The sequence below is a fragment of the Bicyclus anynana genome, chromosome 14, assembly GCF_947172395.1.
Source record: "Bicyclus anynana chromosome 14, ilBicAnyn1.1, whole genome shotgun sequence".
Lineage (NCBI taxonomy): Eukaryota > Metazoa > Arthropoda > Insecta > Lepidoptera > Nymphalidae > Bicyclus > Bicyclus anynana.
The window spans coordinates 13,326,923-13,344,078 of NC_069096.1; the positions used below are offsets into that span (position 1 = coordinate 13,326,923).

General features: G+C 35.7%; 1 protein-coding gene across 7 annotated transcripts in view; it reads left to right on the plus strand.

The window, feature by feature from the left end:
• The window catches only part of LOC112048768 (POU domain, class 6, transcription factor 2), a 244,286-nt gene that overhangs the window by 54,343 nt on the left and 172,787 nt on the right, over positions 1 to 17,156 (plus strand). For all 7 annotated transcript variants that reach the window (XM_052885580.1, XM_052885583.1, XM_052885576.1 and 4 more), the window contains one exon: positions 9,038 to 9,135. In XM_052885580.1, the coding sequence (XP_052741540.1) occupies positions 9,061 to 9,135 (75 nt within the window). In that variant the 5' untranslated portion in view covers positions 9,038 to 9,060. The remainder of the gene's footprint in view (positions 1 to 9,037; positions 9,136 to 17,156) is intronic.

A 17,156-nucleotide genomic window follows, 5' to 3' on the forward strand; every position in this document is an offset into this window, starting at 1 on the left:
TTTGTAATGTCCCCCCCTCGGCTGCACGAGCTACGGAGAAGGAGGAGGATAAGTCCCGGCTTTTGATGACGATCGAGGATCGGCTATCGGTTGCACACTGACTTATGGGATCGTATTAATAAATGTGGAGGAACTCGTGTGATACTTTGTCTTGATCGTTTGTATGCAATGTGTGGTTTACGTAGACACGCAACGTGATAGGTATATTATTTGATAGATGTCTGTTGATTTAATTTTTGGCAAGTTAAGTTCATGATTTTATTTAAACAAATTAAATTAAATTTTGATATTGTAAAAATAAAGATTGTGTTAAAGATAACTAAACTTTTAAACTAGAATTTAAATAATTTATTTTATTAAATAATAAGTTAGAATGGTAATGTAAAGTCCATATAAAATGCTGATTTTTGTGTAAAGTTGCAATTTACGCCACATCATTTAATAATTTAAATGTTTAGTAAATGTTTTTTATATATAGATTGAGCATTATCGATTCATTACAATAAAATCTAAGTATATTATCCCTCAAACAATTTGTGACAATTTTTTACGTAGCGTACGTAGTTTCTCATAAATGAAACGCAAAATTCATTTATGAAAAACTTAAACCTAATACAGGTATTTAGTTAAGGAAAAGTAAATTACCATGATGCTCATTTATACTGCTAAACACAATGATAATTTTATACTATAGATCGGTTACGTCCCTACAATATCACCGCAAAAAGTGATCCGAATACAATACTGAGCGCACACATGCACATTTTTGTCTTTAATTCCATGATTTATTTATGTATGTACATATAATTACCCTTCCTGAACACACAACTCGATATTTTAGACGATATTTAGGTATTATTTGATAACGTTCGTTATTGATCACAACTAACATTGAGATGTGGAAATTTCCTCTTTTGAGCGCCTCATTTTTCATGACCTAGTATCACTTCTAGCAGTATTTAACATCATTGACTAAACGTCATAGTTTCGGCTAGAAAGATATGATTGCATATCCATATTACATGAGGATTAATAACGATGCCTCAGATTGAGTGACGTAGGGCTTCCCATTGTAGGACATTTTCGTAGCAAACGTGCCCTGAAATGCTCTATTATATCTGAGTATTTTATCACTCAATATCTGCTGAGCAAATTGTTATATTCCGTGAACAAGAGGTAGTTTGGAGTCGACACTGAGAAATACTACCTTCTTGATGAATTGAATGAACGAATGTATGGATGAATGAAATAATGATTTTTCCGATTATTTATTTTCTTTTGAAAAAACACCTTGAATAAATATATATTCGTACTCGTATAAAAGGAAAACTATTAAATATCAAGTTTGGTGGTTTTCATTGTGACCTGAAATAAGTAACAATTTAAGGAATACAAAAAGTATTTAGTATAGTTAAATATATAAAGAGTAACATATTTATGTAGTTTATAATATTTATAGGATTAGGTAATTTAAATGAAATAGCGAGAGATGGAGGATAAAAATCAAATAGAATAGAGTTTATTTTATTTCTAGCTTCCTTTCCTAGTGACCTTCATTTTTATACGGCTACGCGTGAAAAATGTTTCTTGCGACGAATCTTAACATATTAAGATTTTTTTAATCAATTTTACTTTCATCATCATCGTACATTGATTTAGTAGATGTGAATAATACTTGTATATATATGTTAAATCGTCATATTATAAAACCTACTTTTTTGTTGATTTTTCATCTCATGATTTCCATTATTTAAAAATTACTCGAACTTTTAGCTCAATTATCGATTTTTGCCAGTAATTTAACAAATAAAGCATGCATCACACTTTACAATTTATTAAAATCTGAAGGAAATCATAATATCGGAATTGGACGCAGACAAAGTCATCAGCTAGATTGTTATAGTTGGGAATAAATAGTAGTAGTAGAGCTTTTTGTGACATATCTCGTCAGAGGAAGTACCTACTACTGCAAGCATACAAGTAGTAGGTATTGTCGTGATCCAAAAGGCGTAAACGTTGTTTGTAACGTCTAATGTTGACGAGATGTAAATGTTGGTCTGTTTGTAAGCGATAGTGCTCCGTTTGACCATCATGCATCCTGCACCATCATGCATGGTCCGTCAACGATTTCTCTAAATAAAAAAAATCCCGGGGTAGTGTTTATTATCGTCGTTATCATATTCGGCTCACTGCTGAGCTCGAGTCTCCTTTCAGAATGAGAGGGATTAGGCCTTAGTCCACCACGCTGGCCCAATGCGGATTGGCAGACTTCACACACGCAGAGAATTAAGAAAATTCTCTGGTATGCAGGTTTCCTCACGATGTTTTCCTTCACCGTTTGAGACACGTGATATTTAATTTCTTCAAATGCACACAACTGAAAAGTTGGAGGTGCATGCCCGGGACCGGATTCGAACCCACACCCTCCGGAATCGGAGGCAGAGGACATATCCACTGAGCTATCACGGCTTTATTATAGTCCCTAGAAATTATTGCGATCTTAAACCACTAAACTGGAATGTGAGCTTGTTAAACAGCCATATTTGTTAAAAAACTGCACCAGTTGAGTTAAACATTACACAAATATCAACCAACGCAATCTGGACGCACATCAACAGATACATCTAAAGATATATCCCGGGATGGGTGCCCCACATTCAGTGGCCGGCGATCTTCAATGGGGGCCCGCGTTTCCGATAGGATTAAGCCAGACTTACTGCTCGGTCAGGAACACGGCGCGACGCAGCACCCCCCCACCCGCTGCCCATTCCCCCCACCCCCCTGTCGCCTGCCGCATTAGGAGCAATCATATTCGACGGCTGCTATGTTTTGGCATCGGTTCCTATTGCTTATACACGGCCTATTTGCATTGTGGTGTCTTGGTGTCTTTGTGCCATCAACGTTTTTCTTCTCTTTTGTCTATTGATTTTATAATGCAAGTGATCAGTGGCCACAAGGCTTTTAGGGTAGGCACTATCTACAATTTGTACCCAATTGGTTCACCGACAAAGGGTTCCCAGTTTTTGCATCTATGAAGTGCACGCCATTGAAAATTATATGTATTGTATGCAATTTTACTTCCAGGCAAAAGACGGTTCCCTATTTTCATAAACGGTTCCATTTGTCCAAATGGAGATTCATAAATGTAGCACTCACGTATTTTATGTTCGTTAACTTCTGTAGGAGGGTTTTATATTATTATACTGCATTGTTTGTTAATATGCTTTTTTTAAATATTTTCCATATATAATATTTAAATATGACCAATATTCCCATTGCCCTCCAACTAGTTGGGAAAGACTGTATTAGGAATGGGTACGACTACCACTCCTTGATGATTAGTCGTTCCGCTTTACCATTGAGCTATTGAGGCTCATATTTATATTAAAACAACCTTATTAATACTAATGAAAGTATATCAAAAGTGTAGACGCTTTAATTTCGTCAACCATATCTTACAACGAACGAAATTGCTATACTCTACGTGCGCATTGCAACTTTAGGGCACACAAGTATGAGGGTAATATTATCCGGAAGAGTTTTATCATAAAAAGTACGACTTACAATGATTACAGCTGTATAATGGTTATAATCATTACACAACTAGCTGCTTAAGAGCTGCGTAGTATAAACTTTGTGCAAACACAGACAGCATTTGCGACCGCGGGAGCAAAGCAATTACTGGCGCTAGACACTACCACACTAGCAATTTAGTGTACGCTTGTAGGCATTTGTATGGAAAATAATTTACCATGTGAATCTTCCCATTCTTAGTTGGTGGTGATGGTTATTTAACATTAAGTCGATTTACTCCTAAAGTTAATGGATAGGAGCAACGCAATGAGCATAGCATTGTGATCCGATTTTGCTACTCCATTGAGCGAAACAACAACAATTTGTTGATGAGCCGTGATAACCCAGTGGATATGACCTCTGCTTCCGACTCTTGAGGGTGTGGGTTCGAATCCGGTCCGGGGCATGCACCTCCAACTTTTCAGTTGTGTGCATTTTAAGAAATTAAATATCACGTGTCTCAATCGGTGAAGGAAAACATCGTGAGGAAAAGTGCATACCAGAGAATTATCTTAATTCTCTGCTTGTGTGAAGTCTGCCAATCCGCATTGGGCCAGCGTGGTGGACTATTGGCTTTACCCCTCTCATTTTGAGAGGAAACTCGAGCTCAGCAGTGAGCCGAATATGGGTTGATGATGACGACGATATATAGTTTATACACTTCCTGAACACTTAACTTGACAGTGTAAACAATATTTAGGTAATGATAAGTTTCGTCGTTTACCTAATATGCTTTATAATATGGAATTAAGGCAATTAGCCACATTTGTTCACTTCAGTGTATGACGCGCTAGAGACATTATCTATAGTATAGAACCTATATTTCTAATGAATATAACCTTTATTTCTAAATAATCGAAAACCATAAATTACTAACGCAACCGTAGATGTAAGAGACAATTTTTTTTGTAAAACTGTTTGCCTTGATCCTTTGGTTGAGTATAACCCCTTTAATGACTTATATTCGATACCTAATGTAGGTAGCTTTCCGTTACTAAAAGAATGTTTAAAGTCGGTTTAGTTGTCACGGTGCTTCTTTGGAACAAAAACACAACAATCAAATCTTACTTATTTATAATATTAATTTTGAAAGACACGATTTTCACCTACTATTTTGTAACCTTTTTTTGTAACCAACTGGCCTTTTCGTTAGAAATCTGTTGTATTTTATCTGATTTATAATTTTCTAATATTTTAACACTAGTTAGGGCTTTTCATAAAGGTCGTCACAATTTATAGTTTTAGCAGGAGCTTCTGAATGTCATAATTTATCATAAGTTCAAGTTTGACGTAACTTAGATTGTGTCATTGAGAATAAGTTTGAGCTCTATGGGGTTTCAAACTCTGGTGATACAGTGCGATTTATATCTTCGTTCGTTTTGATATTTCAATACATTTTTTGTATTTTTTGATTCGTCAAAAAAAAAATACAAAATCTTTATTGGTTTAACATACAAGTTTTTATAAATTTCAATGTTGAAACCTTCTTTTGGGCATGATGGTGCCTGTAATATAAGGCCTCACTCTTCCATAGATAACCATAACATCTGTATGTAAATATGTATAAAAGTATATCTGCGTGTAGGAGTTTATTTATTTATTTATTATTCTACAAAATACATATTAAAATTAAGCCAAACCATGATGCAACACAAACCACAGTTGGTTTTACTGTGCACTGGTTATTATTACATAATACAATGTTAACAAAATTAAATAACAAACTAAAAGAGAAAAGAAAAGGAAGAACAATTTTAGCGGGTAGTAAAATAAACAACATAATTATTGTGTGATTGTGAGTGTTTTTGTGCGTGCATTATTTTTAGTATTTTTTTGGTGTGATATAATAATATAAGATAATAGAGACAGATAGACAAAAAAAGTGTACGCACGAATCGAGTTGACTTTTTCAGATCGACTGTCTAAATGGATGTATGTTGCCCCGCAGCGTACGCTATGTACGTCTCAATACTTACGCCTGAAAAGTGACAGCGCACGGTGAAAGGTGCGCAGAATAGGTTGCGAAAAAAAACCTAACGCTGTCATTTGTTCATCGAATTTTACCCCATATTTTTTTCATGCCGGGGGCTATATACGAAAGATCGGTTAAGGAATAAACTAAAAAATTAAAATATTTTTGGCATCTGTGTCGAATTTACAAAAATATCGAAATTTAAAATGACCTCAATAATAGCATTTGACCTGTTACAGTTTATTACAGGTATATATATATATATATATATATATATATATATAAGTATAGATTAGGATTCTTTAAAGCACAGGAATAGCGACCAGATATTACACTCGTAAAACGCATAGCTAAATCATTTCTTACAATTCAATAGAGCGATTCATTCCGAGTATATTTTGTTTGATGAATACATACAGTATTCATCCAATATATTCCTAGTATTTATTTAACTTATATGTATTAATCCAATACATTCCTGTAACAGAATAGATTACATTATAAACATACCATTTCGTATGATACGATCACAAGAATATTACCCCCCATTATTATTTATTAAGGAAACACAAACAGAACTAAACGAACTTTAACGGACGTATCACGAAGTAAGACCCCGCTATAATATGTTACAAGTTCCCAGTACTACTAAACCGTAAGCCCTTCTAGTGAAATGAATATGTTATGTTGTTGTCTAAGTGGTGCAAGCAATGCAATGTTTATACTACCCGGTAGATTTTTGTTGTTGTTCCAAATAAATCTTTCGATTTAACTTATAAGTATTTCATAACAATAGAAGAAAGAAGTTAAAGTGGCACCAATAGCCGACTAGTTAAAAGAAAGTAGACTAAGATGGTAAAACTATACCGACGACTATGTAGTTTAAAAGTGTCTTTCCTTCGCCACGGGTAAAAGAGGTAGGGGTATACCTCTGACTACTTGGCTGACTACGATCCAAAAGGATCTAAAAGAAGTGGGACTCTCTGACGAAGACGCATACCAGCGTTCAAAGTGACGCCGGTTGATTGGGAAAGCAGACCCCGTGTAACGGGAATATGCGAGGTGAAAGAAGAAGAAGAAGAAGAAGTATTTCATAAGAGTAATGGAATATTTATTTCCATGTTTAATTGAACTTAATTTAATTTTATTGTTTTCATGATTACTAGACACAGGGATTTCATTTGGTTAAAAAAAAAACATCCATACAGCCGAACGTAGAACCGGAATCGGAACATTTGGAAGTCGGTTAAAAACCCAGATGCACTTTTATGTTTATCCTTATTTACAATGTTATATGGGAAATAACATTGTAAATAACGATTTTTGTAAATAAGGGTTCTGTTTTTGTATGTACGTACGTTCGGAACCCTAACAACTACTGAGTTTCTTCAATAGAACTTGGATTCCGTAACGGTGATAAAATCCCTATCAATAGTACTGTAAACTATGCTAACATTTTTTTTTTTTTTTTTTTTATTGTCTACAAGTTAGCCCTTGACTACAATCTCACCTGATGGTAAGTGATGATGCAGTCTAAGATGGAAACGGGCTAACTTGTTAGGAGGAGGATGAAAATCCACACCCCTTTCGGTTTCTACACGGCATCGTACCGGAACGCTAAATCGCTTGGCGGTACGTCTTTGCCGGTAGGGTGGTAACTAGCCACGGCCGAAGCCTCCCACCAGCCAGACCTGGACAAATTAAGAAAATCTCAATCTGCCCAGCCGGGGATCGAACCCAGGACCTCCGTTTTGTAAATCCACCCCGCATACCACTGCGCCACGGAGGCCGTCAAAAACATAACATGATATAAATGAGTTTGAATTTGATATATATTAGGACATAAGATATATATTTATTATTGTATTCTATAAAATTGTATGATTAAAGAAAAGGTTACTTTATTATAAACCTATTGTTAAATGGTGATAAACTAAAAAAGGATAAACCTGGCTGAGTTTGTCGTGGGCTTTTCGGACCAAGACGCGTTTGCAACCCTCGTAACTTTAATTTTAAGTTTTCGAATAATTATTATCACCATTATCATTATTAAGTTTAATATTATTACCTGACGTTTCGAAAGAGCTTGTAAACTAAGCCTATTTGAAATAAATGAATTTTGACTTTGACTTTAAAGATTTTACCTTACCGAGTGTTTTAGCACCCAGCAAACTTAACGTATTACAAAACTGAACGTGATACAAATTTACCGGCTCTTCTCAGAAGAATCTGCCTTTTAAACCGGTGGTAGAGTCACTATCAATATTATAGCCAAACATTAACTAAGCCAACTTCAAATAAACGAGTTTAAAGACACATATTATGAAGATACCTTACCGAGTGTTTTTTTAGTATCCAACAAACTTAACGTATTACACACATGCACAATCTGCGTAACACACACAAATCCGGCGTCGCGTCGAACGGTTCTTGAACCCCCCCAGGTGGGAGCCGCCTCGGATTCGGCGGGTCTTGACCTACTCCAGACGCGTTGAGTACGGTCATGGTTGCGTTCTTTTGTACATTCCTTATTTTGTACGTGCGCAGTAACGTGACGTCTCGTGTTGTTGCTTTTTTGCCAGCTTTTCTTTTATATTGTTAAAAAGAGACGGATATAAGTATTGACTTTCCATATTTATTTATTAATTAACTAGTACGGACAAATCTAGTCACTTTAATTATGAAGATCGTGCAACCAAAATTACAGCAAATATTTAATCAAACTGACAAAAATTAATTACCTAAAAGAGAAAAGTTAAAATTTCTCGAAAATTGTAGGATATCTTTGCCATTGTGCAAATCTAGTTATTTGCAAAAATGACAGTGTGAAGACTCATTTTGTGACAATCTAATTTTTCTTCTATATTATCGATGACCTCTTATAATAAAAAGACGCACAATCATGTAGACAATTTCACTTATAAACTGGCCAAAAGGCGTCTAAATATAGTCAAATATTCCATGACTCATGAGTTGGATGGGACCATGAGCCATGAGTTGGATGGAGTTTAAGGTTGAATTTGCAAATGCGACTTCTTGGATTGAGTGCCAAAGAAGTTGTGTTTGGCACTCAATTCAAGTAGTCGTAGTTGTGGAGACGTTTTTGGGTCGCTGATTGTATATCCACTTTTTTATTGTCTACAAGTTAGCCCTTGACTACAATCTCACCTGATGGTTAGTGATGATGCAATCTAAGATGGAAGCGGACTAACTTGTTACGAGTAGGATGAAAAATCAACACCCCTTTCAGTTACGCCTTTGCCGGTAGGGTGGTAACTAGTCATGGCCGAAGCCTTCCACTCGAAGGGTGGTGGGTCTAAGCTCCAGATTCCCTATATGGAAAGAGGCGCGTTATAGTGCACTAATTCAATTGTTGATCTAGCGCCTAAAGTATCGCGCAAACTTATTAGGTTATTTAAAAAAAAGTATCACTAGACAGGAAGGTTGTGTCGGGAGTTAAAAGATTGAACTAATCGTGTTTATTATTTCCAGACGAGTCGGGATGCGAGGCTGATATGCTCGAGGGCGCGGAGGGGGGTCGGCACTCGCCGCCCCGGCCGCAGCAAGAGCCCATCAACCTCAAGAATGAGGTGAGCCCCCTCTTAACCTACTACCTCTTCTCTTTACACTTATTAACACACATTGTTTAACTTTGAGCACTTCACTTTCTTAGCTCTTTATATTCCCCTGGTACTTTCACTAAGATGTTACAAAGGTACCCACTACAAAGTAAGTGTGCTTGGAAATTTACTGACAGATTTTCGTAACAACTGGTCACTTTATATTTCTTTATATTCCTATTTAATTATTAATACCTCACTTAACTTTGAAGCTGTACATTGTTATGAATACACATACAAATTTAATTAGAAATATAATCTAACTTATCATCTACATTATTAGATTTATTCTCTCCTGGTACTTTCACTAAGATTTTACTACAAAGTAATTGTGCTTAGAAGTTTAGTGACAGTTTTACATAACAGTACGCCTACTGGTTAGTAAATTTTCTCTTACCACTTATTAGGTACCATATTATGTAAATAACGTAAACTATTAACAATTCGTCTAAATAACGAAAATACAAGAAGATTGGGTATTTACTAGACATAAACTAACTACCTCGTTGGTCCAGTGGTTAAGTGGTTAGCCTATGTGGCTTTGGATCGCGAAGTTCTGGGTTCGAATCCTAGGTCGGACTATGACTTTTTCTTTCTTTCAAGTAATTTTCAGTTGAAATTCTCAGTTCGGAGTCGGATGGTGGTCTTACATCCCTCGGAGAGCATGATAAGCCATCGGTCTCATTGTCAAGTCATCCACAAGTACGCAGAAGCAGCTAGGTGGGCTTAAGCTCCATATCTCCTCTTCTATAAGCAGGGAGGCATGGCCTTGCAGCGGGCCGTTAAAATATGCTGATAACCGTCATCATCATATTCAAACTGTTCAAGTCCATATTCTCCTAGTACTCCTAAACTTTCTCTCTCACACACACACACATACACATGTAAAATACAACCCCTCACACAATAATGAAATAATCGCTCAAAAGTCGAGCTCGGAACGCATTCATCCCCATATCCCTAATGCAACGTCAAAAAAAGCTGACAGGAATGTATTAACAACACTTAATTCTCAAAAGAGCGCAACAAACCCAGTCAAAGGGAAGGCCCGGGATGAAAACCGGGATCGTTTCGGTGTGAAATGGGGAGACAATGGACCTGCATCAAAGAAAACTGACAATTCGATGCTTTTCAATTGAGGTGTATACGCGATTTGATCTTTAGCTCTGTTTGATTGTTAAGAAATGTACACTGCTAATTGGTATGTTAACAATGGTTATAAATATATGTATAATTAATTTTGTTATTCTCCATGAAAAAAAACAAACATTTGTTTCTCTATTTATTTATTTATATCTATTCATATTCTATTGTAAATGGTACGAATTACTTGTATAAAATTAATGTTTAGGATAATATTAGTTAGTCGAAAACGATTTAATCGATTTGATTTTTTATTTTTGTTTGTTAGGTTTTTGGATTTCTCAGGTAAGTCATTGTTATATAGGTATCTAATTTTTTAATTAGTATACATTATTGTGTTTTATTTTTAAAAACATTTAAATAAATTGAATTTATGTAAATAAAGTTACGTCACTCAGTCAGTTTTTAGTAAGTAGACTTAATCACAAATGCATTATTAGACATCAAAATGTAAATACACTTAACTCTGTAAGAAATATTTATATTGAAAATTCCTCATAAATTAAAAGACAAGATGTATAAAAAGTTAGTGTGTGTAAAGTTGTTCCACTAAACTTAAGATGACCCAAATCCTTCTTATTGCACCACCGCAAAGCCGCCCGAACCCCCCTCACAAAAACGAGGAGCGAAGCGGAACTGGTGTAGATCGGAAAACAAAAGTTCTTAATGTTTTTCTTCCGAGCACGTGGCGAACAAGGACCGAGTTAAGTGCGAATATGCACGCTTAATTTTCAAGTGTTGACCGTCGAGTTAGACTGTAAAAAGAGGAGTATCTGAATGGGTCCTCGCGATTGCGAAAGACTAAACACCCATCGCTTCGTTAGAGGCCCTGGAAATTCCGGAAAAAAGCGGGACCGCTGGCCAATCGTTGCGGCACCGGCGCAGCCTACTTGCCTCGAGAATCTATAGTATCGATTAGTGAGTTTTTTACCCGTACGCACTCACACACCGACGTCGCGGGGGCCCAGCCTTTTTAACAATCTTTTTTTCGACCACCCCTCGCCCCCGAAACCGCCATGTCCATTGCGCGGATGCAAAGACCACCCTGTACCCCACCCCTCATATAGCAGCATTGAAAATGGAATTTCCATGAGTGATGGAGTGTCAAACGGGAAGTACAAAAAGGAGAAAAAGTACATTATGTTAATTATTGAACGCGTGGGCCGTCGTCCGAGTTCAAATTGAATGTCATGTTTCATTGTGTTCCTGTTTTACAACTTTTTTTTTAGTTCCTACAGTTCCCGAACTCGCGTTTTTCTGCCTCGTTAGCGTTTGAAAATAACTATTAAACTTTTGATACATTTCGAAACGCTTAGCCCAAGATTTATAAATATGATACTACATGAGACCATGATACTAAATGTGAATTGACTTAAGCGTTCTGAGGACCTATTCGATTTGGTAAATTAGGTCGTTCGTGATTCGAGAATGGAAATACAACGGTTTATTTTGAAAATGTCTTGTAACCCTCGCATTAATTTTGGTTAAACATAAATCGTAAGATTTTCGACATGGACCAAAATGGATTATCCATCTTACTCTGATTTGACCCACTGGTTGAGTATTTCTGAAGTTAATATTTTGAGTTGTCCTAAACGTATCTACAAATTTGATTTTTTAATTACTTAATTAGAGACCCTTTAACTAAGCATACTCAGTGGTGGTACAACATGCAAAATACTCCCTTATGTGTAGCGGTAGCGCTTGAGTGAATACATAAATCCCCTCTCGGCTCTCCTACTATTTGTGAAAACTTTGTTGACCTTTGGCAATAAAATTAATTTTTCTTACGTGAAATATACGAAGTTGTTATAGCCAAACAAAGTTTTCTAACTCGTTAACATTTTTGAAATACAGTAGGCAGCAGTATAAGGCCTTTTTTAATGAATCAATAGATAGATAGCTACACAGTAAAGTCGGCCGGATTCATGCCGAGAGGTTGTAGGTTCGATTCCCGCCTGACTTATTGTCGTACCTAGTCCTAACAGTCTTTTCCGACTAAACGGAATGGGAACGGATATGTTGCTCATGTTTAAAAGACATGGCAAATATTCTTAAAGCAAATACTATAATACTCTTACTCGTATCTACGCAACTTTTTTAAACAAATAAAAAAAACGTAAACACGATGTGGAATTAATTCTACTATTCTATTTTTACAATAGGCTAGTTGACACTTTTTTAAATGATCTTAAATTGTTCATTAACGTTTTACTAGATTGAAAAAAAATTAAATGAAACTTGAAAATTAGATATAGATTTTTAATTTTTAGATATAGAAATAGATTTTTAATTTAAGTTTTTTACGAAATCCTTAACTTATCTTACTATTGATATCGATATATTTCGGACCTTTATTTATTCCATTTACTATACGAAATTAATATTGTTTATATTAAATTGATATGATTCAACTACCCTATTGTAGTCTTTAAACAACTTCTGAGTATGCTCCAGGTTTATGATGAAGAGATACGGATTTTCTATAAGATCTGTAAAGCCAATGACAAGGACAAAGGCCTCAAATAAACAGTTTTTAAGCCAAGCCATCACCGGTTCTGACACGAATAAAGCGTGATCTAAACAAATTTAATACTAAAAATTTTAGGCTGACCACACACTGCTCTACTCGCGGAAATACTTGCGCGAGTAATAATTCAACGAATATTCGCGTCAGTAGCCACACTGCTTGTTTACTTTCCTCGCTACTTCCCGCCTTACTTACTTACTTAAGAAAAAACCAGGAAAGACTGGCCTCGTCTAAACAACAGGGCGGCCCAGCGACTGCCAGTGGTGGCTTGATAAAAAACTGGCGCTAACCCAATTCTTACTGATATTATAAATGCGAAAGTAAGTCTGTCTGTCTGTGTGTTACCTTTTTACGGCTAAGCGGCTGAAACCTTGGAGCAGAACATAGGCTACTTTTTAACTCTAAAATAAAAAAGAGAAGGGGGTGATAGGGGTAAAAAGTTTGTATGGAAAGTCGAATAGAATAGAATAGAATAGAAAACCCAAACCCCGTTTTGAGGTTGAATTTCAAAATTTTATTAAATCAGATTAGATTTCGGATTTTTTTTCATGATATAAGCAAAATCTTAATATATAAATGCGAAATGTCATTCACCACGAAATCTCGAAAACCTGTACCTGAAATGTACAAAGCTAAAATTTGGCAAGGAGGTAGTTTATAGGTAGTCGTAGTTAGTTGGTATTCACTAAGAACGGATTTTGCGATAGGGCCGGATTAAAGAGGGTCTTAGAGCGAAGTCGTGGGCGTCTGCTAGTGTTTTTAAATACCTAAACCATGTAGACTCAATGGCGGACATAAGGTTCTTAACTAGGGTATGCACTATACAAAATGGAAAATTTATTCTCCAATGTAGCTTGGTATTGATTCGGGTAGGCAGAGCATATTTGGATCTATGAAGCGAACGTCACTTTCTATGATTTATGGGTTGCGTCGAATTTCGTGTTCTGAGACCAAGAATGTCTTTTATTCGGAGCGCTGTTCACGGACCAAACTAACGTCAATATTATTTGTATGAACGCTTGGGAACTGCGTGCGATCCTCAAATACGGATATTCGGATTCGATCCGAATAGGTACCTACGCATCTATTGTCAGATTCGTATCGGATCTAATGCAAAAATACTTTTAATATTCAAAATCGTGTTTTATTTTAATTATTAATAAAGTTCACTAACTTTTTATTTTATATTATCTAAAATTATACCTTTAATACTGAAGTCATAGTACTTAACTCGAACATTTCATCAAGTGGAGCTTCACAGAATAAGCAACACTAACTTTATCTAAAGAACAGTGCCCAGAGGATATGAACTCTGCTTCCGATGCCGGAGGATGTGGGTTCGAATCCGGTCAGGGGCATGCACCTCCAACTTTTCAGTTGTGTGCATTTTAAGAAATTAAATATCACGTGTCTCAAACGGTGAAGGAAAAACATCGTGATGATACCTGTATACCACAGAATTTTCTTAATTCTCTGCGTGTGTGAAGTCTGCAAATCCACATTGGGCCAGCGTCGTTGACTATTGCCTAACCCCTCTTAATCTTAGGAGATTCGAGCTCAGCAGTGAGCCGAATATGGGTTGAAATATGAATGAAAATAAATGACAGCTAAAAGTAAATAAGCAATGAAAAATAAATATTTCGTACTTATTAAATATAATAAATAAAAAAATGAAAAAATCTATTCATGCAATTCCCATTTATCTCTTCTTTCTATTTAATTTACATTCATAGAGATCTTAAATCTATGGCAGCAATACTTAAACAAGTGAGGTTATATCGCCAACTATCAGACACTCGCTTTACTAATGGAAATCCCGAAAAAATATCGGTAAAAAAATTGTAAAAAAAAAAAAAACGCAAGCACATTTGAATGAAAATTGGGTGGAGGCGGGCGGACCGGACCGGCGGCCGATCGCCTATTATTATTATTATTACTGGCATTATATCTGCATTTTTTCCCGCGCACCGGAGGCGCCGCCATGTTTATTTTTCTTCGTTTTTCTTTTTTTTTCGGGGAAATCGGCGGGCGGTCCTCCCCCACATGTGCCATAGTGGAGCTACGAACTATGCGATGTCTACAAGTGGAGGAACATTTAAATTGGCCCTCATCAAATATTGACTGAGTGTAGTTTTTTTTTTTTTTACTAACCGGTGGGCTTTTTTGCGAGATTCCTACCCGATACAGTATCAATTCGGATCGGCGGTTCTTTTGAAATGCACGGCCGTCGGTTAATTTATGAAATTCAATGAATTAGGCGCTTTTTAGGGAGGGAGGTCTATTGGCTCTACATTCAATGGTGCGGTGAATAAAACACTTGCCTCGGCACCAATTACGTCATTATGATGTAAAAAGCAAAACAGGATTCCATTTTTTTTCATTTTACACAGCACAAGTATAAATCAATCAAATAAAGCCATCTCGATTTTGAATTTAAAAAATATATAGCCCCTTTTGATCATCAGTAATTTTATTCACAAATCTCATCATCTAACTGTATAAAAGAAATCTGTAACAGTTGAGTAACCTTTTTATTAAACTTTCAAAATTATTTTTCATTTCAAAAGTTCGTCAGATACGAGTAAATGTTACGTACTGAGTGTGCAGAACACAGGTCACTTAAAATCCATTACAACTCAGTTTCTTTTTAGCCCCTCGCTAAGGCTCGGCTCTAAATGTACCTTAAATAAAACAGGCCAATTTAGCACCAAGTATAACAATTAGCTTTTTGTTTCACTTATGTATTATAAGCGGCTAAAAACTCCGTTGGTCGCCGGTAGCTTACTGTATTCGGTTGCTTGCACAACAGTGAAAGCGAAGCTTGAGTGAGTCCACTAGTATTGTGGTAATCACGTGACAGTATGACGTCACGTCACAATTCAATATGGCGGCAATAAGCAAAACCTAACAGCAGGACCTAATCGCACTAAACTCGGCAGCTATTCTATATTATTGAAACAGTGAGAAACCGCTTGGTATTACAAATATTTGTTTTATTTATTACGTCTAACCAATAACCATGTTAATTGTGGTTAGGATAAACTGAACCACGAGTATGTCACATGTTTTAAAGATCACTCAAAAACGCAAATATACAGTAACATTTTAAAGTGGAAAGATTTGCATTTTTGTATGTAACCAATAAACTCAAAATCTACTGGACCAATTTGAAAAACTCTTTCACCAATAGAAAGCTACATTATCAGGGAGTAACATGGACTTAATTTAATCTCTTTATTCCCACGGGAATCAGAATTAGAGATTTTTACTACTATGAAATAAAGGAAAGTTATAAAGTTACAGGGAATTAAGAGTATGGTAAATGTATGCTTACGTATCTCACATTTACTTAATCTAGGGTTGCCAAGTATACTTCATCGAAATATAATATTTTTATAATATTGTTTTATTGTGTATCTATATATTTTTTTAAATAATATAGTAGGCAGATCGTACTTTAGCCGGTGTTTTTATAACTCTACAGTGTGAGTCTCCAATTTGTCTCTAACTCTCATTATCTAACATGATACTATATATAGAGAAAGATAGAGATAAAATGGATTTATTACTACATCACTATACCGCTCGAAACTCGAAACCCTTGGACTCGTACTAAGTGTTCTGTAACGATACTTTTATAACTCGACGCAACATTCCGATGTTTTGACTACCTAACGTCTTATGTCAGCCACACACGATCAAGTTTTCCATCAAGTCTGCAGGGCACTTTGACAGCGAAAAAATATCGAAACCAATACCTTCAATTTCATACTGTATTTTTAACCGACTTCCAAAAAGGAGGAGGTTCTACATTCGGCTGTATGTATGTTTTTTCATATTTATTTATCATCATCATATTTATTTAATATTATGGTGTACCTATTGTATTTATTCATTTTACTGGAAATTCCTAGTTCATAGGATATTTAGATCATTTACGTTTAGGTAGGAAGAGATCACTATTTGTGATAAAGTCGCCTATTGCCTGTAAAATTATTGTGATCTTTTCTTGTTATGTATATGCAATAATATTAATAGAATATAAATAAACCATATTTTGATATTTTTTTTCACTGCGCACATCCGAAGCGTCCAGAAAACTTGAACATAAACTTGATGGTGACTGGCTGTTTTGAAATCAAAATTCGTTTATTTCAACTTTCAAGAAGGCTTGTAACAAGCACTTTTAAAACGTCTAGTTTGACTATTTGAAATTTACCAACGGTTCGGAAGTTTCATTTAGCAAAAGTTGCATTTTTCAAAATTACATGTAAGAGAAAATCTACAACAAGGCTATCAGATTCTACATAAAAAGAGT